This window comes from Plectrocnemia conspersa, unplaced genomic scaffold (assembly GCF_051122295.1).
Source record: "Plectrocnemia conspersa isolate PC_06_02 unplaced genomic scaffold, ASM5112229v1 ptg000008l, whole genome shotgun sequence".
NCBI lineage: Eukaryota > Metazoa > Arthropoda > Insecta > Trichoptera > Polycentropodidae > Plectrocnemia > Plectrocnemia conspersa.
Window position 1 is genome coordinate 18,152,590 of NW_028277172.1, and position 26,508 is coordinate 18,179,097.

General features: G+C 28.6%; 3 protein-coding genes across 10 annotated transcripts in view; all 3 read right to left on the bottom strand.

The window, feature by feature from the left end:
* Positions 1-8,468, bottom strand: part of LOC148233235 (uncharacterized) — a 13,319-nt gene extending 4,851 nt beyond the window's left edge. The window contains exon 1 of the mRNA XM_088190326.1: positions 7,551-8,468. Coding sequence (XP_088046452.1) covers positions 7,551-7,617 — 67 coding nt within the window. The 5' untranslated portion in view covers positions 7,618-8,468. The remainder of the gene's footprint in view (positions 1-7,550) is intronic.
* A 3,246-nt stretch (positions 8,469-11,714) lies between these two features.
* On the bottom strand, positions 11,715-14,797 carry sing (MARVEL domain-containing protein sing). 8 transcript variants are annotated; one of them, XM_088190039.1, is made up of 6 exons: positions 14,545-14,757; positions 14,202-14,426; positions 12,791-12,951; positions 12,539-12,721; positions 12,326-12,466; positions 11,715-11,969 (listed from the first exon to the last, which is right to left on the bottom strand). In XM_088190039.1, exons 3-6 carry the CDS (start codon positions 12,893-12,895, stop codon positions 11,892-11,894), a joined length of 507 nt encoding a protein of 168 aa, XP_088046165.1. In that variant the 5' UTR covers positions 12,896-12,951; positions 14,202-14,426; positions 14,545-14,757; the 3' UTR covers positions 11,715-11,891. The 8 variants fall into 8 exon arrangements, with proteins under 8 accessions (XP_088046165.1, XP_088046168.1, XP_088046169.1 ...); XM_088190042.1 differs by having other exon boundaries at positions 13,548-14,426; positions 14,545-14,737; XM_088190043.1 differs by having other exon boundaries at positions 14,217-14,426; positions 14,545-14,734.
* A 717-nt stretch (positions 14,798-15,514) lies between these two features.
* Positions 15,515-26,417, bottom strand: LOC148233237 (uncharacterized). Its single transcript, XM_088190551.1, has 5 exons — positions 26,314-26,417; positions 18,356-18,485; positions 16,541-16,723; positions 16,357-16,473; positions 15,515-16,283 (listed from the first exon to the last, which is right to left on the bottom strand). Exons 2-5 carry the CDS (start codon positions 18,467-18,469, stop codon positions 16,209-16,211), a joined length of 489 nt encoding a protein of 162 aa, XP_088046677.1. The 5' UTR covers positions 18,470-18,485; positions 26,314-26,417; the 3' UTR covers positions 15,515-16,208.
* Positions 26,418-26,508: the final 91 nt, after the last annotated feature.

The window sequence follows — 26,508 nt, forward strand, 5'->3', positions numbered from 1 at the left end:
ATGCATTAATTATACCAAATTTGATCATTAAAGTGTAATATTTTCCAGAAATTTTACTAAATTTACTTTAATGTGTCATTAGTCTTTTAATATGGATGAATAATATTACAAATATATTTACAAAAGATGTTAATAAAACATTGTAATTAAATATTTATCAACGACAGGTTGTGCAAATAAAATAAGTTAAAGACATTATACCAGGGCTGTGGAGTCGTTAAAAAAAAGCACGACTCCGACTCCGACTCCGATTCCGATATTTACCAACAACACGACTCCACTCCGACTCCGACTCCGACAAAAAAGTTTAATTTTATTAGGTATTTTTGGTGTTTTTCTACACGTTTAATATTCATACGCTATACACATTCATTATTACGCAATGAAAATTTCATAATTTAAAAAAATGCAATTTATAGAAAAAATGGTCGGAGTCGCTCATTTTTCACGACTCCGACTCCGACTCCAACTCCGGCCAAAACACCACGACTCCACGACTCCGACTCCAACTCCGACTCCGACTCCACAGCCCTGCATTATACAGTTTCTTGACAACTCAATAGTATCATGCTAATATACTTTTTATGATATTATTTCCTGAAGAACTTCTATATCACGCATTAGATCGTGTCGATTGTAATCAACGTTACTAATAATTTATTCTACGTGCATAATCGCAATATTAAATAACAATGTGTGCACATTTTAACCGTATGATTTAACTAAATGGCACGAAAGCAATGATAACGATGATAAATATAAAACTATAATAATTTAACAGATATTTATAGTGTACCAGCACCATATTTTACTAGTAAATCAAGGCTAAGGATTGCTTAGTTGCATTTAAACCTTGAATGTATACTATTATGATAAAAAAATGTACATTATAACTGTATATATATATGAGCATATAAATTCGTTGAAATAATTTTACATCATATAATGTAGTTGCATAATTTTATTTAATGTCAGCTGAGTGGTTGTTACTCTCTATTATGATTTACTTTATTATTGATAAACAAATAGCTCGACTTTTACTTGTCACTTGACGTGTAGTTATAAATACGTGGGATTTAATGGTGAAATATGAAAGTTAAGTTAAAGCAATGCGACGTGTATAGCGAAATTATGGCATAATTAGGAGAATCCGGTTTACAAAATGGTTTAACATTTTATGTATTACATTTACATAATGTTTTCAATAAACTGTAATACTTAAAAAAACAATGTTTCTGTAATCTAGGACATCTTTTGGTTGCAGTGTAAAAGCTAAAGATATTTTATATGTATAAAGCCATATTTTAAATCCAAAAGTTCGACTTTCTTTACCGTTACATTAACATATTATATCGTTAAATAAAAGATTTTCTGTTCATATATTAACTGGAAAATAATAAAAGGGTTTTAAATTGGAACTAATTTATATTTCATAATAGCATATATTTTAGAAAAAATAATAGTACTGTTTGTATTTTATGCAGCTCATAATCTATATTTATCTAACGTTTACTCTGTATCTACAACGACATAAATGATGGTACTATGCATAGATTATTTAATTATTTTTCGTTATCAATATGAAGTCTTTAAAAACATATAATATAAAAGGATTATCAAAGTCTAATGCAAGTCGCTATATTTAGAATTATTCAATTTAATGCGGACGCTGTAGAAAAAATTAAATGTTTGCATTATTTATGAATTACCTGTATTCTTTCTGCTTAAAATACAATTACAGTTTCTAAATATTAAGACTATTTATACCTGCTGCCAAAAAGACAACGAGTCGGTATGCTTAAAAAGATAAATGTAAGTTATTGTCAGTCAAAGTATGAATATGTTAATAATGATGATGAAATCACTGAATTTGCTGAAATATCTATCAGAAAAATGCAGTTAAAATAATTATTATATTACAAAAAATATTTTAAAGATTTTTTAGAAAATTATGTGCATAGGAATTTAAACATATTACTATATGTTATTATAAAAAAATATCTCCAGAGGTAAAAAACTGCCAGTTATCAATAAATTTTCTACTCGTGTTTTATGGACCATAAAAATATTTATTATGTTCGTCACGATGATTATAATAGTTTTTAATCGATTCGTTGCATTTCATAATCTAAGTAATAAATTCTTTGGAAAAAGATAATACACATATGTAAGATAATAAAAACTAAAAATCATATTATTACATCACGCCCCCTAGTTTGATTAAAAAAGTATATCAAATATCACTTATAATACGTATTTAGTAAATATGCGACCTTAAAATTCATTCATATAATTGCGATAAATATTATCCGCCAGCATGTGTTGCGAATCTACGCATTTATGACGTTTTTATGTGGAAATCTAACGTTTTTTATGATTAAAATATTGTGTAAAATATATCGATAAAAAATATATAAAGATACGTCTATAAATTATGCAGGAAGAGCGTCTCATAATCTCACGCGATTAAGTCATGAACACTAATGTTTCATCAGCTATATTTCTTATATTATAGAATACGCTGATCAATTGTAAATTTTCACATACGAGCATTTTACTGTACATGTGAATGTCACAGTTCTTAATAGGAAACACCAAAAGCGATTTAACGACGTGACTTGAAGGCCTAAAACTATCGTTTTAGTCGTGACTAAAAAATATTTCCGTATAAATTCATTTCAATAATGTTACGTTTGTTTTTGTTGACTGCATAAAAATTGCAATAAAATATAGGAATGGCTTACGTGGATCACTCGTCATGCTTTATATATGTAGATGAAAGTTTCAGAAGGGAAATATATCTTCTGAAAGTCTACAAACGAAACGATGACAATCGAATTACTAAAGAAAAAAACGACTGATCATCCAAGCGTAATATTTTTTTAATCATGTTATTAGAATTCATAATCTAATCAGCGGTTCACAAACATTTTTTATTTTGATTCAAAATTATAGAGTTAATTTATAAACGCAGGAAACAACAAAGTGCAATCAAATTTCTTGACAAATTTCCGGTAAAAATATTAAATTGCAATAGTCAAAACGCCGGAAAATGTAAATGAGACGATTGTAAGTTAATAATAAATAGTTTTGAAATATAACTATGAGTAATCAATGAACAGCTAGCCCAACTGGAAATATACAATACAAAATTGCCTTACGAAACCTTCTAAAAAAGTGACAATGTCATTTTTTATGTGGTACAACGCTGTACTACAATATCTATGGGGTTTATATAACTACTTTCATTACGAATTCATTGAATATAAAAATGTTGAACTTTTCAATAGTTAGTGAAAAATATATTTATATTCACAAATTCTGCGAATATGAATCATTCGATTTTATTCACATGTATTTTATCAGTGCGATAAGTTGTTCATAAGCTATAGAATATTTAGCGTGTATAGAATTACAAACAATATAATAAATGCCTATTGTTAATAAATAATAGTCGGGATTAAATTTATTATTAAATAAAATGATGAAAGATAAATAATCGCTGGGATTAAATAATGGCAACACATAGATATAATATAATATATAAATGAAAACATCGTTTCGTTGCATTAGTGAACGTGAAAGTAATTTTCATTGCGGAGAAAGTATTCGATTTATATTCGGTTTGTCTTGAATGACCATAAAGTAAATCAAGTGCCTTCTCTTCAATTAGAGATTAGCCGATTAGCGAGTACAGTGAGCACACATGATTATTTTTATTTGTACAGAATATAAAACAGTATCTTTTTTCTAAATTTATTTTCCTGATGTTAGGGTCATCATCTACTCCGACGCAGATTTTCTGTTAGCAACACTTTCAATTCCTGAGACTTAAAAATATAATGTGATGTAGTATTCAAACAGTCTCAGTGAAGCCATTTATGACCCTTAAGTTTTACAGAAAGTATTGACAACACAACAAGGATTTATTCCATATGTTTGTAATGTAGTATAATCATATCAGTTTTTAATTACTGATATGGTATCTACTGAAAAAATAGTTTCTAGGAAGAACGTTTGTTGGGACTACCTATAATCGTTGCATTACAATTAGTTGTTCAAGATTAATAAAAACTAATCAAGTTGTGTCTCTCCTATTCACAAAGAATTGGAGCGGCTCAGCGGCCAAATTGAATAAAGTATAATACAATACAAAATATTAGCAAAGGCTATTTATTCATAAATTTGATCTATTGTTCCATCGAAAGCTATCGAAAGTATGTGCACTCTAAAACATTACCCACGAATATCGTCTCCAAGCGAGCATGGAGTAAATCACCATTGCCAAACTTATATTAGTTTAATGAGATATTTATCAGATAATAACAAAATTCTAGTTTTGCCTCAAATCATCCAGATTAATAAAATAATTGTGGGAGAATAGGGACGTTTATCTCCTCCTTTTCCCTCGATCGTATATGATCCAGATAGCTGCCATAAAATTTAACTTCTGTATATCTACAATATATAAATTTATAATCATATAAATGAGAAGATGTGGGCGTGCGGAACGCACGTAATGCACGCCCTTATCTCTCACTCACTCTCATCACTAAAAACGCGAGCGAGCGAGCGAAAGGGAATGTGTCTCACCGTACGCTCCCGGTTGACACAAATAAAATAAAATATTTTATAATACAAATTTATGTAAAATATTGTCCATAAAAACACATTTTATTAAAATAAATATAATATAAAAAGCTACACTTGTGCATATATTTATATAAGGGTATATTTAAATTATCCAAGTCCTCGCATATTAAATTACAATAATATAACACATACGCCCCTAAATATTATTTTTATTTGTTTTATATATTGTATTATGAAAATTAAACTACTTTTATGTCTTTTAATAAATTTAATATATTATAATACTTGATAAGATTTGAGCTAAATATAAATTTATATATTTTTAAAGACTATTCAACCAATACGATGCTAATATGAAATGTTTATGCTTAATAAAATAAACAATGAAAATTAACAGTAATAATCGGTAAATTCCTAATAAAAATTTCATGGAATTTTGTCGATTCGTTTCGCCATAATTTACCGATTCGACAAACTTGATTTTGATGGTAACTTTATGCTTTTTATTAATCTTTAATTTATATTTTTGTTACATTATGATAACAGTAATAATCCAGAAGCTCTTTTTAATTTATCTTTGTGGTAACAACAATATATTATACATAAATTCAATTAAGATAAAATAACCGATAATTTATTACTCCATTAATACTTTACTCTCTTTGATTATTACAGGTTATTTAAATTATGTTAACGATATCATACAACAATTATACATTAAAAATAATATTCCCAATTTATTATGTGTAAGCAATACTAACAAATATATTTATAAAATCTTAGACTAAGGTTTATAAAAACCATCTTTATTAAAATTGCTAAAAGCCAGTGAAACAAACGTGATACAAGTACGCACATTTGAACGAAAAGAAAGCACTTTACAAAGCCAAATGATCGGTGCATAATACAATAGAATGTGTGACAGACATCTGAACCCAATATTATGCAGACAATGTTATTTTTAAATATTTTAAAATCGTTATAAGTAGATGTTTAGTATAGCTAATCGTCTGTTTTTGCTCCAATTTAGTGCTAATACAAAGGCAAAGAAATGTGACTGGATCCGCATTACATGGCCAAATCAAAGGTTTTTTAATCATCATCGTTGGTGAAGCAATTTTAACTAGAAATTTAATAAACAGTAACAAATAGTCTGTTTCCACCCCAAATCATCGCATTAGTCAGATGATCGAGAGTAGAAGGAATAAATGACCTTCATTAGCTCATGTGCCGCTCGTATGTTTTAGCGGATCAAAAAACATTTTACAAAAGGACATACACGGTGTCAAAACAAATCCAAAAGATCGGTGCATAATACAATAGGATGTGCGTCAGATATCTAAGCCCGATATTATCTGGTTAATAGAATTTATATTATTGCCACGTCCATCGCTTTTTGAAGCATATTCATTACGCAAAGGGAAATTTTAATAAATATTTATTATAACAAATCGTTTATTTCCGCTTTGATTCGGTGCTAATACTAAGTCAAAGAATTGGTTAAATGTGTCTGAACCCGTATTACATTGTCATATCAAAGATTTTTCAATCATCGCCGTTGGGTAAAGGAAATTTAACTATAACAAATAGTCTGTTTCTGCCCCCAAATCATCGCATTGGCCAGATGATCGAGAGTAGTAAGGGCAAATGACTTTCATTAATTCGTGTGCCGATCGTATATTTTAGCGGATTAAAATACACATTAAAAATAATATATACGGTGTCAAAATAAAGTCGAAAGATCGGTGCATAATACGATGGGATGTTCGTCAAATATTTGAATCTGATATTATGCAGTAAATAGAAATGATTATTGCCAAATCGACGGATATTTTTATCATCGCCGTTAGGCAAAGAAATTTAAGTTAGATATTTTTTAGACAATACAAAATAGCATGTTTCCGCCACAAAAGATCGAGATTAAAAGGGGCAAAGAACGTTTCCTAGCTCTGATAAAATATATAAGAGCGAAAACGGCATAATAAGTTAAATTTCATTAAGAATTTCAGGCAAGATATGACACTTTTACCACTTCGCTTCCGACTTGGAACAAACGAGAGTTCAATCGAATTTGTACCACACGGAGTTACGCCAAGTATCATCCGAGACGACCCATAAAAAATAAGGAAGCAGTCACTTTATATTTCACGTCAGATTAAAAGTCACCGGAATCTTTTAGTTTACGTGAATAATTGCAAAAAAGATTTGTTAATTTTAAAACTGTGAAGTTTGTGATTTCATAATTTTAATATAAGTAAAAGTTATATGATATTTGATTTGCCATCATATGTCAGATTATTCTGTAATCAATAGATCGCTTTGATAAATAATTCTAACGTAAACAATCGGAAACGGAAGAGAAGAAAATAACAATAACTGCATTGTTTAATTACACATGAGTCAATGTGATTTTTAAGCCAACAATAAACAATTGAAAGTACATATATCTAAATAAGTAAGAGTACAATTAACCGCATTAAAAAATAAGCCACTATAATGACCCCGAGTTTTTTTTTATTTTTAGCGATTAAATGTTTGCTAGCTTAACATCTGTTTTAATTCAACAATACGTTTGTAGGTATGTTTGATGATTTTTTTATAATAAATATATACATAAATATAAGATATGAGAGTAATGTATACTTTCTAGAATTAATATAAGTCTAGTTACTTAACACAAAAAAATCATCAATATACAAATATCAAAGGTTATAGGAATATACTGTAGATTTATTATATTAAATGTGAACTAGTGACTTTTAAAATGATATATCTTAATTTAAACTAAACATAAATTAGCATTGAATATAAATTGAAAGATATAGAATACATTAAAAATACATTGTCAACAACTGAAATGAAAGTAAACCGAGTGACTTTCAACACGAGTATTTCTTAACTTCAACTTAAATTACTAGAAATCGCATAATGCAACACACAATGCAACGAAAGCTCACCATTCCAAGAGTCTTGCCTAGGGTCATATCGGGTCGGCAACAGGTTCTGCCTCGTGATTTCTTCCATTTTCCAGAACTTTTCAGAAGACTAGTGTGTTCTAGTATTTTTTTTATGAATACAGTGTCACAAGTGTCAGCAACCGTTAGGCCTGTTTTGTCCCATGCTGATAGCGGAGACGTCTCCGACTGGTACGAGCAAAACAGTACAGAGAGTACAGAAAGAGGTCGACGCTCTTGGTGCTCCGGAGGTCGCAACGCAACTGGCCGTCGGCCACAGTGTTCTTGCTGCTCAGGAAAACTGAGTGGTGTCACATTCTGTGACGACTGATCACTTGCAAAATATTTTGTTTGGCAAGGTCGGGATTGTTGTGTTGTTGTATTTGATACGCGTTTTCCAACATAGGTGGTGCTGATCGATATGATAAAAACAAGTTTACATTTTAATCGCTTCTGAGTATTTGAGAAGTAACAACCGCCGTATCATATAAGCTGTTTAACGATCCGTGAGTGGGAAAACCTGGACATATGAAATTAGTCAGTTCTTGAAAGTATGTTTAAAACCGGAACCCGATATTTAAAGTAAAATATGTGTATTAATAATTCAAAACAATCTCTATATACTAAAATTATCCGCTAAAAACAAAAGCAAGTAAAAAATAAATCAATGGAAGATATTTAATTAAATTCATAAATAGTTGAATAGAATATTATTATTAGATTTGCAACAATTTTGAATCCCGTACATAATAACTTATAGATACGTGATGTGCACTCTTATCTGTGTCTTCGAAGATAGGGTTGAACTCTGGATTTCGTACTTCGTAGCTGGACTAAAGTTGACGGCTTCCTAGGTCTCTTGAATAAGTCTCGGTCGATGCTCATCGAAGCTCCGCTTGATACGAATTAGGATGCTCTCTGGTGTGTTACAATACTTTTTTTTTTTTTTTTTTTTTAAATGTTTATTTCAAAAATAATTTAGTTTTATACAAGTTATAAATTACATGTTTCTGGCTTTTAGCCATTATCATGTTTACAAGCGAAATTACAATAGTTTAAATAAAAATAAAGGCAACAATATGCAATATTTAATAAGTAAAATTTAAGGAGAAAATACTAAAACCTTTATACAATAAGAAAAAGAAAATAAAATAAATAAAATATAAGATACATAATTAAAAATAACACTTACGAACTGGGGCTATTGAAGTCGTGGTTACAGATTTGCTATCAAAGCATTATGTGCTTAGGCATTTTATGTTTATACTTGAAATTTAGTGTGACTTTGTCATAGTTACCAATTTTTGCAATTAATTTATTATTATGTTCACGCGAGATATTTTTGTAATAATTTATCGTATTAGTAATAATGTGATTTTTAATTGTAGGTATAGAATATCGAGTGTGGAGTTTCTTTAAATTAGTATAATATGGGGTGTTATAAATTATTTTTACAGCTTTATTTTGAATTACTTGTAACTTATTAAAATTATTTTTACACGTATTACTCCACACTGGGCAAGCGTATGTTAATATCGGTCGTATTAATTGTTTATATAATAAAATTTTGTTTTTAATCGTCAACGCGCTTTTTCTGTTAAAAATGGGTCTCAGAGCTGAAATGGCGGCAAGCCCTTTAGACCGTACTTCTTTTATATGCTTTGTATATTTTAATTTAGAATCTAAGTGAAGACCCAGATACCTAACACTCGTTTTCCATTCAATGTTTTTGCCCTGCTCGGTTTTTAAAGGCGGAGGCAACGGTTGCCGGCGCATCGTAAAAATGATTGCCTCAGTTTTATCATCGTTTATTTTTATTTTCCACTTTTTTAAATGTTTATTTAAGTTATGCAAAGATTTTTGTAGTTTTGTTGCTATTGGTTTAAGACCATATGAACTAGTTAAAACGGCCGTATCGTCCGCGTAAATAGAGAGACTGGTGTTTTTTAAAATTGGAATATCGTTTGTATATATTATATAAAGATACGGCCCAAGTATGCTCCCCTGAGGAACCCCGGCTGGTATTTTACGCGGTGTCGAATTATCGTTATTTAAGGAGACGACATAGCTTCGATCTTGGAGGTATGATCGGATAATTTGTATCAGATAGTGTGGGGTTTTGTACTTATCTAGTTTGTATACTAGCCCTTCATGCCACACAGTATCAAATGCCTTCTCTACGTCTAACATTAAAAATCCTGTGCTTTTTTTCCTGTTAAAATTCGCAGAAATGTGCTCCGTGAGTCTATTAAGTTGATGCGTTGTTGAGTGTCCTTCGCGGAAGCCAAATTGTTCGTCAATGTGTGTTACAATACTTGAACATCTAGTGGAAGTTTTTGACGAAAGTTCACGACAAAGCGTATTCATAATGGAAGCTTCTGATTAACGTCGTGTACGCGTTTATCTACGCCTACATCTGTTAAGTGTCGGTCTATTATGTTACTTGTCGTTATCGTTCTTGCGGGTTACCCTTTGTTTAAATTACGCCATTGGAAAGTTATATTCTTGGAATTATCGTTTGGTTATGGTATTAACTGCGCGAGTGTGTGAACGCCCCCCCACAGTAACATGACAGGCGTAGGCCCAAAGCGTTACAACTGGGTAAATAACCTACGCATACAAGTAAGTATTCAAGTCTGGGAATCGGTGACATCCATATAATTAATTATAAAATCTAATGTATTGTAATTTACAGTTCATAGATGTCACATTATAAATGAAGCGCATTTTTATAAATGAAAATTCGAGTCTGCTGCGGGTAATCTTTTATGCCTTCTTTATCTAAAGAACCAGGAAGAATAAGCTGGGTGAATAGCTACGGCGTTACGACGTTGTCACAATTTTTTTCGCAAAATAAAAAAGGGTATCACTTTACTGTTAGGGCCGGATTGAAATGAAAAAATCTATAAAGTGGCACCTATGGGTTGTAAACTGTAATTATAGTATATAATTAATAACATGTATGTCACTGATTTACAGACTTTTATAGATAAACCAAACTAAGAAGTTTGTTGATTCCCAATTTATTTGTAGGGATTGATTGTATTTACTCTGTTGTAATACATTTTTTTTAATAATGATTCTGAGATTATTAACATTTTTTTTAATAATGATTCAAAGATTTTTTATTAGAAAGTATTTAGGGTCTTCTTGGAAACATTTATACCATTGATAAACCCTTAGTTTGAACATATCATTCTCGCCAAAAGCATTCTTCTACATTTGCACTACTTCACTGCATAATTTATTGTAAATACTTTCATTCAGAATTTTCAAATAAGAAATCACCGAGCGTGATAAAGTGCGTCTTTAGACTTGGCTGTAAAACACAAACTACACGTCCAATATAGTTAATGAATTGACATGTGCGTCATAGACAGTACTGTCAACATGAGAAATCGTTAATGATTCTATACATCAAAAATTTTTTTAACAAACAATTTACTATTTAATAAAATATATTTGCTATAATATTTCCCCCATTGTTATGATGATTAAATTCTGATGAATAATATAAATTATCTTATAATCTTTTTACGACTATTGTTGAATTATATAATGCTGTTATATTGCAGAAGTGCATTAGTCATGAATCGTGACTTATCCTATGATTGTTGTATACAAAGTTCACGTTTCAGTCAGTTACAAGGCAAACATCATGTAGTAAAGTTTATTTTAAAAAGATAAGAAAGAACATATTCTTATCATTTATTACTCTAAAATAATAACAAAAATACTCTAATATCGTACTTGTTGAAAAATAAGCTGAGAGTACATTAATACAGTATACAAATAAACTAATTGATTTTTATACTTGATACTTGATAATTAAGTCATAATACATAATTTTATTAAAAAACACTTATTCTAATTATTATAATGTTGAAACATTTTTTAAAATGATGCATTACTTGAATATATGTATGTATATACATTTAATATCAATATAGATTAAATTATATTATTATATTATCATATATGTAAATACTATGTACAAAAAAATAATAAAATATAATTAATAAATACATTTAGCCAACTTTAAAACCATTATTAAAATATTTATTATTTCACTTGAAACTAACTTCAAAAGCTTTACACGTTGATATATGTGTTTTATTATCATATATGTATATACTACATATTTATTTTTATCAATTAAATAAATACAAATCTTTTATACAAAAAAGTACAAAATGCTTTTATTACATCAATAAATATAAAAATACATAAGTTAATACAAAAATTACAAGCAAATATTTGGTATTATGGCATATTATAAGTATAAAAACATCAAGTATGTATTATCACAGAACAATAAAAATAAAGTTAAATGGCATCAGATGTTCATCTTTGTCCTTTGAAATACTTTAATGCTAAATAAGCATCAACACCGTGCATGACTCCAACTATAACGCCAATATACTGCAATAAACATGATTTATTATTAAAACTCTAATACATTTCTTAAAACATTTATGAACAGTTTAATAATTTACCGAATAGCTATCAATGGATATTTTTAAAGATTAATGTAATACCTAATACATATATAAGATGTTTACTATTTTTTGCATATATCTTAGACTCATTGAAGGATAATCGGAAAGCAGAGTTACAATATTTGTCCTGAATATATTTTTGATAGCATTTTAATTTAGAATTAAATTAAATTTGGACTTATAAGTGCTTATTTCCTTTATCTGCATAGATAGCAAAGAAATGGTACAAATGGATATGTTTGATTTTAATATTATATATTACATATATAAATGACTTACATAAACGGCCGTCATTGCAGGATAAGCCGAATACATCCGCACAAGTGCATATTTTGGATACATGTATATGTGAACCGATGCTGCTAGACAAGATGTAGCACTCAAGTATAAAAAGCAAGACACCATATTGAACATGAACTCCTGGAATATTAAAGTTAATGCTTAGTAAATTAGATTTAAAATAAAATATCTGTATATTTTTCACAGTCTCACAAAAATGGATTGTCTGACGAGATTTTGACTCTTAGGAGATACGATATAGCTTGCTAACAGAATTCCAGTTGTTAAAACACAAGCCGAGGCGGTTGTTAGGAATCCATGAAAGGCAGGTCCTATTGTCGATGCTTCCGGCAGACCAAATTCGACTAGAAGACTTTGGCAAAGTCCACCTAATAGCTGAATTGAATTGATAAAATTAATTTCTTTGTTTTGACTGATTTATGTTATGTACATATGTATACTTACAGCTTCGGCTATCTTCATCAGACCATGTCTACTAGTCAAATAGTTCAAGTCTAGACAGCTACAGCACATGCAACAGCAACATCGTATACCTTGCTGTGGAGCCATCTTCGTAGTATATTTTAATAATAAATTAATAGTTTTTTGTGTATACTGCTTTTAATCTGAAATATATCAATGAAATTATATTAATTTAATCTTTCTATAGAGATTTAGTTTATACTTTTTAAAGTTATATATACAGCAGGCATTTAAGTTTTGGAATTGTATTAGAAATTTATTAAACATATTCTTTGGATAATCTTTCTTATCAAAACTCCTTAATAGGGCTAGGTTAAAATAGGTGTTTCACTAAAAACAAAAATAAAATATTTTTTACACTAGAACTGACGGATGCTCACAAAGAAATATCACATTTTCTAAAACGTTGTTTTTATATAAATGCGCATCCTTAAAATATTTCTGGAATTTGGTTGATCGTGCAAATAATAACGTTCAGAAACATGACCACTTGTGAAGTTCGGTTGTCTTCGGTTATCTTACCGGTAAGTTATAAAATATAACTAGCATGATAAATCAGTGATATAGACAGTTATTAATACCCGAAAGATCTGGACTTAAATCTAGCGTTTTTCAATTTCTATCGGATATCAGAAATTATATAATTATAATTGTCATCATCCAGATTATGTTTTCATAAATGTTCTTAATCTCATGGATGAATATTGTGATGAATAATAAAAATAAAATCGAGTTATACCTAGGTCATGGTTAGTGACATTTATTGACTATTAGCTGTATTAATAGCTTATAGTTAATAAAATAGATGATCTCAGTCTGGTGTTGTTGATTATGTTTACACAGTTGTAACGTATTTGGCTTACGCCTTTCATGTTAAAATGGATGATTTAAAATAAATAAAGTTGGTTCTGTGACTAAATTGAATTAGGCTAAGAGATGATGTCAGTTTTTTAGTTAAGTACTAAAGTTAAATGCATCTAAATAAATTACTATGGCACAAGGTTACCCTTAAGATTGGCAAACGAATTATGCTGTTGATAAATTTACATCTAACATAGCTGTGCAATTGAACACAATTGGTTGTGAATACATAGATCTTGATAGGTACTAAAAAATGTGAATATTCTAAATAGATTTCTTTTTTGCTCACAGCGGCTTCAATTTCCAGCTTAAAATTACTTATTTACTATACAACAAACATCTCACAAAGACAAATTGAACATTATAAGTGTTTGTATATCATATATCATATATGAATGATGAAGGATAATATATAACTAGGAACAAAATAAGAGTCAAACCTAACTGTTCATTCACTATTATTTTTAAGAACATATTAATATTGTCAATGGGGTTTTTCCATTATATTGTATGTTTTATAACTAAAGCTTACCACTTTATAACATACAATTACTGATGAGTATTGAAGTTTATAAATGTTATCATATTTGCTTCCTTATGAGCGGGTAACACGAGATTATGAGTGAAATATAAGTGTTTAACAATTTTCAAAAAATATTAAGCACTTCAAGTTGATGCTCCGGGCGAAGCTCACTGACACAACTAGTTAATTATTAATTCACTAGGGAGTCATCTCTATTATAAGTACATCAGTACACTGTTTATATTAAAGATTTTAATTACTATATCATATTTTATGTGAAAAGAAATATGTGATAAATACAGACACTATTTTCACACATTTCAACGGACTGATGAAAAATTATTTAGTTTACTTTTAAGTGGTCGTTGTCTTATTCGTTTCACTTTCACTTATAATTGTTTATATATTTTTACAGCGATTCTATCGTTTTCGCAGAACAATTGTTAAAAGCAAGAGTTAAATTTCAACGGAGATGACACAACATAGCTTCACGATAGGAAGTCAACAATTAAGTCTCACATTTTTTGAATTCAGTTCTAATGAACGGCAGTAGCGTTCTGGGAGAGAGACTGAAATAATCTAAATTTGAAAGAGCATATACTCTTAGTTTAAATATAGAATATACAGGGGGGCCTGGATTAGGGGATAGGAATGGACGAAAATAGATTTTTGGTTTATGCGAGTCTCAGAGGGTGATATTAATTTAAAAAATATGTTTATTGACTTTATATAATTAATCAAAATAAGCAAAAAGAGGTTCGATTAAGAATTTAGATTTAAAAACATATTTTTCTTATTATTATTATTAGTTAAGTTTCAAACCAATAACAGAGACATCTGTGTGAAGATTACAAAATATTTTTACATTAAGTATGCCAATACAAAACAGATTGTGGGACTAGGAAATAAAATTATAATATTTATTCATAAAAAAGTATAATTTGTTCGTTTTAACGACAAATATTGGGTTGAGAAAATATTCTACTTAAGTGCTGTATTTAGAAATTTTAATAAGCTTTTTGCTGTAGGGGAAATCATTTTTAAATTTAAGAAGAAGACTATGCTGGAAAAAATAAATAACAGGAAAGATTTCTTCATTTACAACACTAAATAAAATTTTAGAAGATTCTTCTAAATTGAGATTGATGATCTGAAATCTAAATTTCAAGAATATTTAAGTTAAGATGACCTAATATTTGCCAGAAACTCTATTTGACGGCTCTGCTTTTATGTTACAGCATGCCTGCCACTTTTATACTACTGCACTTTTAAGGGTTTTATTTGACACGTTCATACAAAAGTGTACTAATTTATAATGAAACGATATTTATTATAATATTCATATATTTATTTTCTCCATATATTCATATATTTAAAATAAAAATATGCTTACATTCACATGAAAAACATTAATATTTTTAAAAACCACTTATTTTTTACAACATATAAAAATGTGAAAATACATCAAAAGCTATATCAATGTTACTGAACACTCATAAATGTATATATTAGAATAAAAGTAGAAGAGTTTCTATTGAAAGATCTCTCTTCAATAATCTTAAAAAGAGCAATAAGACACGTCGTGAATACGCGTAATCAAATAAAACTTATATTATAAAAATATAACTAAAAGTTTTAACAGGCACAGATTGGTTAAATGTATGTTATCATATACAATTATATCGGTGTTAACGTATACACTTTATATTTGGATATAAAAATAATATTAAGAGTATATTAATACACATATTTTTGGCTTATAGTGATGGCACTTGGAAGTACATGTTAAGCTTGGAAGATTTCATACAATTAGTATACTAACATAAAATATAAATATTCATTAATTCACATTTACTTTACTGCATTAACATATGAATACATACTCAACATTCAAGAGAAAACATTCATGTTAAAAATATTTATTCTAATTATTTATAAAACTTATTAATAAATATTTAGTACAAAAATCAATGACGCAATAAGAAATAAATGCATTTTGCTCGTATGGCATTTTATTTAAATACTTTTGTATGATTTTACTGCCAAAATAGTACTGAAAAGATATAGTGTTGCCACGACCAATCCAATGATCTGAAAACAGAAGAATCAATTAAATTTTATATATTTTTTTTGATATATGTATAAAAAATATATTTTTACTAACCGAAGCAGCTAAATATGGTTCATAGTTATACTGGACTTTATGACGATTGATTTCAGTTAGAAGCGTAAGAGCAGCTGCCATGTAAAGTATGCAAGCGACTAGGTGATACACAACTTCCTGTAAAATAAAATATAGCATTAAATATTGCATTATTATTAAAAAGTTATTATCAAGAATGACTTACATAAATGGATTTTGATAGAAGTGTTGACGCTGTCAAGGATAAAATACAAGATATCAAAATACAAAATGTTCCTATCAGGAACGTCACGCTCATCAGTAAGAAAAATAATTCAGGAATTCGTGAATAGTTGTAGTAATTGTTATAGTAATGTGCAACGATTCCCACGCATACTGTTCCTAGTATCTGAAATAAATATATACTATATCATTTATAAAGTAATTGATATAATTTTATCCAATGGCAAGTTTTAAATATACTATGACTATATAAACATTATTTTAATTATCATTGTTTGATGACGCACTAAACAATTCTTAATTATAAATCTATATATATATATATATATAAATGTAATACATGTATGTAAATAGCGGTTTTGTGGATACGATAGCTCTATCAGATTTCGATTAAACTTAACTGAAAAGTTACCCTTAATAACTCGGCTAAGCTCGTTAACCAGTCGATGTCGTATCAAAATGCCAGCTATTCAGAAAAAATATATTGCCCTTATAGGGCAAAATAAAGAGTTCATAAATATATGTAATATTCACTAGAAAATGTTTTGTGTGCTTTATGAACCCTTTGGTTGCCGAGTTTATTATACATAATAAAATAAATATATATTTGGAAAAAATGTTATTTGCCCCCGGAAGTCAACAGAAGATGATTTATCCAATTTTGACAACCAACAGGTTAAATAAACTCAAATTACCCTAAAAGGTAGAACCAGCAGGCAAATAATATGTTAGTTGCTCTTATCCATTAAACATAAATATATATAAAATAAACCATCAAACTAAACATAGGAAGTCATAAACGAATTTACATTAAATCTTAATTTATCGAAATATATGATAACAAGATTATTTATTTAATGTAAATCTTACTATACAACCAAGTAAACACAATCAACAACTACTAGTGAGACATCATACTGAAATCAAATGACACCTGCGTTTTTTTGTATGTTGGTATAATATATATTTATGAAATAAACTGTATATCACAAAATATTTTATGGCGTCAAACTAGTTCAATAATTCACAGCAAATGTCATATAACTCAAATAAAATATTTCTGCTCATAAAAAAAATAATAATTAACACTACTCAGAGAAACGATATAATAAATGTGGATATTGATGGAAAATTGAATATATACTACATTGAGAGTATAGAAGAGATTATGAATTCAATACATCAGTTAAATAAATCAGTACAATACAATTATTAATCATTTAATGTAAAATCTGTAGAATTTAAATCAGAAACTAAAGATTGTAGGTATAAGTGAAATAGTTTTAAGATTTAAGATTAATTATTTAAAAAAAAAGCAAAAAGTTAAAATAAACAATGCTTATTCCAAAGAGAAAATTATATGATATATATAGTGCATTAAGAAATAAATTATAATATTAAAGTCCTTCTTATATTAATATTTTGATTAAATTTGTTTAGTGTATAATATAAACAATTAACTATATTAGTGTATTATTGATGCTAATGTTTTCTTCTCATGAATTTGTAAATCATTTTGGTGCCTTAATAAAAAAATGAATTGGAACGAATATTGTTAAGAGAAAACGTTGTAAAGGTGTTTATAAAATCAAAATTGGTTTGCCATATAAGCAATGACCCAATCCAGCGATGATGTCCATATTTGGTCATCGAATATGGCCGCTATGGAGGTCGAAAGTGATGTAATAGAAAACCTTCGCTTTATAGCTACAGATGAACGAATTCAAGAAACTCGCACAAATATTTTTGTTGTTGGTTTAATGCATATTTTAATTAAAATAAAATAATTATATCTTACCAGTTGGAGAGTTTTGAGGATTCCGGGCCATGTTTTCATATAACCAGTGTTCAAAATTATAGCTGAAGTGGAAGAAGTTGTTGTGGTTCTAGTGATGGTTACACTGTGCGACATTTTTGTGGAAATTTATCTGAAAATAACATGTTAAATATATAAAATGATGCATTGCTTTTGAGTGAATCATTGTTCGTTAAAATATCTTATATTTTATTATTTTATGTATGTATTAATATTATATTAAATATTTAGCTTTGCAGAAACTATTTATAAATTCTTCAATGAACTGCATTTGGTTCGTAACGAATATGCTATTTATATTTTACACAGTTTTGCATATGACTCGAAAGCTATGACCTGTTTTTTGGAACGTAACGCGATTGCCTTGCATTGTTCAATTTTAACAAAAATAAACTATAAAACTTGAATAAAAAAGCAGATCTTTTAGGTTTAGGTTTAACCGAAAATTGACGTTTCGCAACTGTCAAATTGTGTTTTATAAACATTTTAAAGCAGCATATGATTTCACTAGCACCTATCAGTTATATTCTACTTTCGTTAGTAGAAATGTATATGTACTAGTAAAATTGTATTGTATTGTATACGATAGAAATTAAAAAATACTAGTTTTCATATGGGATTCGCAAGTATTAGTCACCGACATACAATACTGGTCTATCATGGTGGTAGCTATGAGATGAAACAGATACTTGTTCACTTACATATTTAAATAGCATAACGTTATAAGTAGAGAAGTCTAAATCATTTAGCAACCCAACCATACAGTCCGTCAGGACACTGATAATATCGATCTTCACTCGAGTTGCAGCTAGCTCGTAGCAAAAATAATTATTTTATGGCATGTTTATACATTTGTAGGTTAGAGTTATCGAGGCCAAGACCTGAAGAGTCGCGGAATTTTAATCTAATGCTTCTCGAAATCTTCCACAACCACAGGATTCATTAACAAGTAAATAATAACATAAAATTGGTTGCATCTGTGTGATTCATTACGATTCTCCAATATACATTTTTATCTAAATTTTCATCAAAATTGCTCTTGTACATATATTTACATATATCAGCTAGATTACCAGCTTAATAAATTAACATATCAAATCACTAGTCATAAAATTCCTTGTAAAAAAAGTAAAAAGTTAAAAAATAGGTTTACTTTACTTTATTTGTTATCTATCGAATTTATCTATAGCGTTTATCGCATAATCCAACAGTAAACTATAATGTTTAATGGTAGCTGATTAGTCATAAAAGAATCGTAGTTCCAGTCTAGATTTATTTATAACATGTTATTAAGCAAATTTTGAGTCAAGAAAAAAACACATGTTACTAATATATCGATCGAATTTCTATTCGATCATTAGTCGAGTCGATTCAGAATACAAATCTAATCTTACAAATGAAAATGGAACACTTCTTGTGAAACGATTCGAGTGCTTAAAAACGGTTTTGGCGTTGATTCAGGGCCAGTTAAGTAGATAATATATAGTAAACTATATTTGGAAAAAATCCGAATATTCAGAATATACATTATTATGTTTCAAAATAAACTGTCATTATCATTTCCAGTCAAAAAATGTGTATTATTTAAGAATCTAGGAGCTTATATTGTAAATTAAAAATTACATTTTTTGCAACTGGTCTTAGTAGAGTATAAAATAAATTGCTAATAAGTATATATACATACAATATATCAGCAGTATGTAGAAATCTATGTTTTCATTCATAAATTAGAAGTTCAGATTATGTAATGTAAATAGTTCATATAAATAGAGGTGTTGAACTATCATGATAATCTCATAAACTATCAGCTTTCCGAATGGTCTGAGGAACGGCAGTTTGTGTAAATACACGATAATCGATATCTTATGAAGCTGCTTTTTATATAAAAATATTGTATTTTTTTGTATTTTAATTTGTGAATCTAAAACGATGGGTTTTATAAAAGAGTGAAATCTTTCGAACTTTTTATTTATTTCCCTGCGTATTCTGCATAGTTTTATTTTTAACATCGTATGCAAAGGAATGAGTAATAAAATACATAAATCGTCAGCAGACATTCATAATATTACTTTATAAAATCTCTGTTATACTAAACCCATCCTTAATTTAGTGGTTCTAACACAATATTATTTAAATAATGTACATCGCAACTATATATCTTAAATTAGAGATGACTTTGTGAAGTGCATTTTTATTGGGACATAAAAAATCTTTTTCTTGCACGCTAATAAACGTCTAAATATTTTCTTAGACGAAAATAGCACTACTGTTTATTAACAATAAAAAGACTGCGTATTGTGGCAAACATCAACAGCTTAAAATATCGTACAAAATAAAAACAAAACTGTCTGTCGACCTAAGGCTTCATTCCAGTATTTAGATTAATTTACAATAAATAACCATTATTGATATAATGAAAATATCTCTATTTTTGTAGTAAGCTTAAACATATTTTCTGTGTATTTTGTTTTTGATTCAAAACTATTTATCACGCGTATATTCTAATGATAAAATTTTGTGTGAGAAAAGTAAAAAACAACTCGTTTGGACAAAAGGTCTTACTAACAAGATGATATTATTAAATAGCATAATAGCGTAACTAAACAGATCACCATTTGTTAACCAATATTAAACAAAAAAGTAAAGAAAAACATTGAGTTTCATTTTTTTATAAATAAAAATAGTTGAAAATTAAATACAGAAGTAATTAAAAACGCAAAAAAATTATCTAATTCAAAAAAGCTAAAATCTTTGTTTTATTTTGTATTTCGTTAGCTTGTCGTATGTATTGCAGAGACACGCGAGATAAACTCGTAATGACCAGAAAAAACTATACTTTTGTGCATAGCGAATGCAATAGACAATGCGTCTATTCAGAATAAAAACCAAAATTCAATGCCATATCATCCGCAATTTAGCTTGAGTAAAAATAAAATATTATTATATATTCGCTAATTAGGCTATCGATAATCAATTATCAGTTCCAACACTTTTTTAAAATTTCGAAATGATTGCAATAAAGCAGGTTAAGAGTAATGAAAAATATAATAAAATGGTGAAGATTGGGTTATATTACGAAAGTAATAGAACTAAAACTGTCATAGATATTACAAACTAGTACTAGCGAAATATTTGATAAAGAAATAAATCTGCACAATTCTTATATATGGTTGTCTGCAGTTGTATACCCCCAAAAAAACGTTATTTACCGTTTTTTTCTAACACGTATGAAATGCACCAATCGACACAAAAACTGAATTATTTTGGATTGAAGAAATGTGACTCTGATCAGAGTAAAATAAATGATTAAAGATCAGCACTACGTTTGTTGTCAAAGTGGCGAAAGATGCAGCGATAAATTCAGAGTCAAATTATTTGGGAGTGCTTCTTATGTTCCGGAATGGAAGGTATTAACTTTATCTACGGAACAGTGCCCTGATTTTTTTTTCATCTCTTTGATGGAATAGCATTTTATTTAAGAACTATTTCAGGATCAATCAAAAAATTTTTTCTACAACTTTTAATTTTATACCTTTATTTTTACACTTAATTGATCAAATTAAAAATATAAAAACTGTTTTCGCCTTATATCAGTGTGCAGAAACATCTATATTATAGACGCGATTTTGGACTAACTAAATGTATGTTTCTGCACACTGATATCGAGCAAAAATAGTTTTTATCTTATTAATTTGATCAATTAAATATAAAAATGAAAGTATAAAATTAAACAAAATTAAAACTTGTGGAAAAAAATCTTGGATTGGTTCTGAAATAGTTCTTAAATAAACCAATAGAATATCTTTGAACCAGAACTATGAATAAAATTGGATTGCACAACTCGATGAGCAAACAAAAATTTAGTATTCGAAAGAGTTTGCCACGATGAATTAGTCCACGAACTCGTTGAATCGATTGATTAATCGTATGCTTTTCTGTGTTTTATCATTGAGGGCTAAAAGAGTTGCAAGATAATAATTATATTTTACGTAATTAATATTTATTGCTGGTAATATATTAAAAATATATTATTACAATGAGTTTTCAATCATAAGTATAATATGTATTCTGATCTTCTTTTAAAATACCGGTATTGAAAATGTGATGAAAATACTTAAATTCATTTTAATCGCTCGATTGTTTTATATATTTTTTTCTGGAATGCATTCCTGCTTAGTTTTTTCACGCACTATTTTCGTGAACCGTTTTGAATCTTCATCGGCGTCGAAAATAACTGGAAACTCTCAATAAACCCACGTCTATTTTGGTACTGGATATGGAAACTCGGTCGGCGCGTGTGCATCGCTGCAATATCCTGTCGAAAACTTTAGGGAAATATAGACAGTGAAAATGGTAGGGTGAGAAATGGAAAAGGGAGCGGCGCCAAGACTCCCGGCGCCATATATCCCGTTTCGTCCCGACGACGCAAAAAGGGAAAACTTCGTATCGATTTTTCGCAACCCAAGGCAGACGCGTGTCATTTACAACGGACCCCATTAAATAATGACCCGGAAATTTCCGCTAAAACGGGAGGCGGAGGTTGGGTGGAAAACGCCACCCTCTGTGACACTATTTCTCGTTTTCGCGGAAAGCTAAAAATGGCATTATGAATAAAGTGGCACATGAGTTCATCAAAGAAGTTCGTGCAGTATATAACAAATTTAAAATTATATTCACTAGCACAATAAACTTTATGTCGTTTTGCTCTTATTTGTTTTATATTTTCTTTAATAATATATTTTTCAAGGCATTTTACTCAGTTGAAAAGATAATGGAATACCACTGCACAAAATAATTTTGAGGATTGCAGTTTTATTACGCTGTTCATTATTATTTTGTTCCATCAAAATCAATAAAACACAGATGAATGGATTGGCATTGAAAACATTAAAGCAAAAATCTGGCTGGTAAATTTGACAACAAGAATCTGTTTATTCACTGCATCCCATTGCCTTCACCTTGACTTAGTGTGACAGAAATTGATTGAGATATAAATGCCTCTCTCATGGTCAACTTTATGTCATAATTATAAGAGAAGAGCATTTAAAACACATATGTATATGTTATGGCAAAGGTAAGTCAAGTGTTATAAAACCAACTTAATGTAAATTATACAAATTTTTAGTTTTTATTCCATATATTTATAAGTCTAAATAAATATAATGACATTTAATTAATAATTTACTATTATTTATACTTTAAGTTTTATTGAAATTGCTTTTTTAATATATTTATATACTATATAATTGTTAATCACTGACATTTTCTTGTAACCCTATTCGATCAATCCATACGAATCTATACTAGATAAGATACTAGATACGATATAATATATACTAAGTACTATGATAGATATGTAGATATGCGAAAATTACATAATATAAAAAAATAAGCTAAATATTTATGTTATGTATACAAAAATGAAACTTTTAAGTGCGTTTCAAATTTTTTTTTCCTGTTTTAGTACGTGTATCTTTTTTTTTATTTCTCGATGTTCTTAGCTTAATGGGAAAATAAATTTACACTATATTTCTTCGAAAAAATTTCTGAACAGTAAACATTGAAATTTGCCTCAAATCTTACAAATTAATTACATTTTTATATAACTTGTCTAAATAGTTAGTTCGTTAATCAGTGTAACCAGCCATCTTGTTTTAAAATAGAGATTATTTTAAAAATTACAATGATCATAACTTCGCTAAAAAAATATAGAGAAGAAAATAAAGAAGTCAAAAATGTTCTTAATAAAAATCGTAAACAGTAGTACTATGACTTACGAACTTAATTCGTTTCCGACTGTGGTTCGTATCTCGAAACCTAGTTTCCCATCACATCTTATTGATGAAGATAAATACTGAAATATTACGGTGAACAGATTTTGAATATATACACTAAAAATATAAAAGTCATCTTAAAAAAAATTGTCTGAGGAGAACAAATTGCCACAATTGAACAAAAAATTAAGAAATAAATAAAATGTCATTTCGGAAATTTTAAATTTTTGTTCAAAGTCCATCTCGGCAGAATTTATTTGAGGACTATGGTTCGTATCTCGATTATATAAATACTAAAATATTAAGAGACCAGATTTTTAAAATATACACTAATATAAAAAGATCATCTCAATTTTTTTGTGTGAGGAGAACAAATTAGTGCAGGAGCTAAAAGCTAAATAAAATATCAGTTTGTAAATTTTAAATTTTTGTTCAAAGGCTATCTCGGAAGTTTTTATCTGAGGAGGACAATTTGCCTCAAAACAACATATGTCAAAATATATAATAGTAGTACAAAATTATCAAGAAACAAAAATTACAAATAAAATGATTTCTTGAAGTAGCAGTAATTGAAACATCTGTGTTTCTGAACGTTTCGAATTATTAATACAACCTCTGTCAAGCGCTATAAATAAGCTAATGAAAAAGTACATGCCAAGTACTTGAAATGAGTACAGAATAATTACAATGTTATTATGCATTTAAATTATTCTTCGACGGAAAGGATGCGATGAAATAAGTAGCTAAAACTCGATAAAACGAATATTTTTTCGTAGGCATAAACAAACAATATTTTATATCCGAGCGGACGTCCATTAACAATGACCTAACTTGAACAAAGTCTGCCGAACGCATTTATTATACCCGTCCAAGTTTCCGATAATATATATATTAAGCAAGAACAAAGAGTCTAGTTCCACCCCGGATCATCGATCGAGGAGTGGATAGGGCGTTAGACTTCCCCGTTAATTCGCAAGGCTATAATAGCCAGAACACTGCCTAAATCAATAACTTACTTCCGCCACTTCCACAAAATTTGTATTCAAGATTCCTACTTAGAATTAGCTTCACTTCTGACGAACTATTGAGACAATACCGTCATATTAATTCTAAGAGTTCTACTCGTTCTTCGATACGATTCAGAGACCACGTTAAATTTTTTATTGCACAAATTGAAACTAGTGTGATTAAATAATAATTTTAATACAAATATTTCTAATTATAAAATATACGCACCGCTAGATTTCGCACTATTTGTATATTAATAATAATAAAAAAAATTTAGAGAAAATTTAAAATTTCAATGTCATTGATCTTTGCAATAGACACGACAATATTTTTTTAAACATATACTATATCTCCAACGATGATATAAAAAAATTAAATACAAAAATAAATTTATTTTGATGCCTTATTATTGATGTATAAACATTACAGTCCATTTTACAAAGCACACCACAACTATAATACATACAAAAATATGAAAAAAACAGACTTAATTCAATAAGCTACTTATACATTCCTCCTTTTAATTTTAGTCTAAGTTGGTTTGTTTAAGTAAGAGCTCCAGATGGGAGTGTTTTACTGTGTTTCGTGTAATAATTATACGTATTTAAATAAACTTGACATGAGCATCTATGAGATTCGTTTAAAATAAAATAATTTATAAATTTTATTATTACGTTATATTTGAGTCACGCTTTTTTATTGTGTTTTTGATAAAATAAGACAGTTTATTTTAGTTTGTTTCATTCTCAGAAATACACATATATGAAGACATATCACAAATTAAAATAATTTTAGAATATACAACAATCTAAAATGTGTGTATAAATATTTATGATATTTATTGTTGTATACTACATTTTTAACAAGTACTACTAGAAAATTAAACTATTTCTCACGTTTTTCTACATTTTCCATGAAATAACTCTAATTTTATTACATAGTTTTTCACATATATATGTATTAGATCCGAATGTATTTTACTGGTATTATAGCCGATGACTCTGTTCTGTTTACGATTTCTACGCCCACGAACATTGACTAAGACTATATAAATAAGTGTGTATAAATAATATACGCAATTCTCCAGATACAAACATACTTATACTAAAGACAATGTCCTCAATTACGCATCAAATAAATTAAAATTGAATTACATACCTGCGCAACAGAGGTGTCAGTGGAATGTGTACGTGCCGTGCGAAGGCTGGGCAGCTACTGAAAGAAACGGATGGCGATAAGCTAAACCAAACGGAGGAAATGAGTCACGATATTAAAGAAAAGCATGAGTGAATTAATGATTAAACTGATTATACTTACCGGCAACATTACGTTAAAATTATGTCACGCTTAAAA

Bases quoted from the DNA above. Each gene is read 5' to 3' on its own strand.
- sing (XM_088190036.1), bottom strand. From the start codon at position 12,895: ATGGCTCCACAGCAAGGTATACGATGTTGCTGTTGCATGTGCTGTAGC. The intron at 12,722-12,790 runs GTAAGTATACAT...AATTCAATTCAG, and splicing joins TGATGAAGATAGCCGAAGCT to CTATTAGGTGGACTTTGCCA. The intron at 11,970-12,325 runs GTAAGTCATTTA...TGTTTATTGCAG, and splicing joins CTGCAATGACGGCCGTTTAT to TATATTGGCGTTATAGTTGG.
- LOC148233237 (XM_088190551.1), bottom strand. From the start codon at position 18,469: ATGTCGCACAGTGTAACCATCACTAGAACCACAACAACTTCTTCCACT. The intron at 16,474-16,540 runs GTAAGTCATTCT...TTTATTTTACAG, and splicing joins TTCTATCAAAATCCATTTAT to GAAGTTGTGTATCACCTAGT. The intron at 16,284-16,356 runs GTTAGTAAAAAT...TTCTGTTTTCAG, and splicing joins AACCATATTTAGCTGCTTCG to ATCATTGGATTGGTCGTGGC.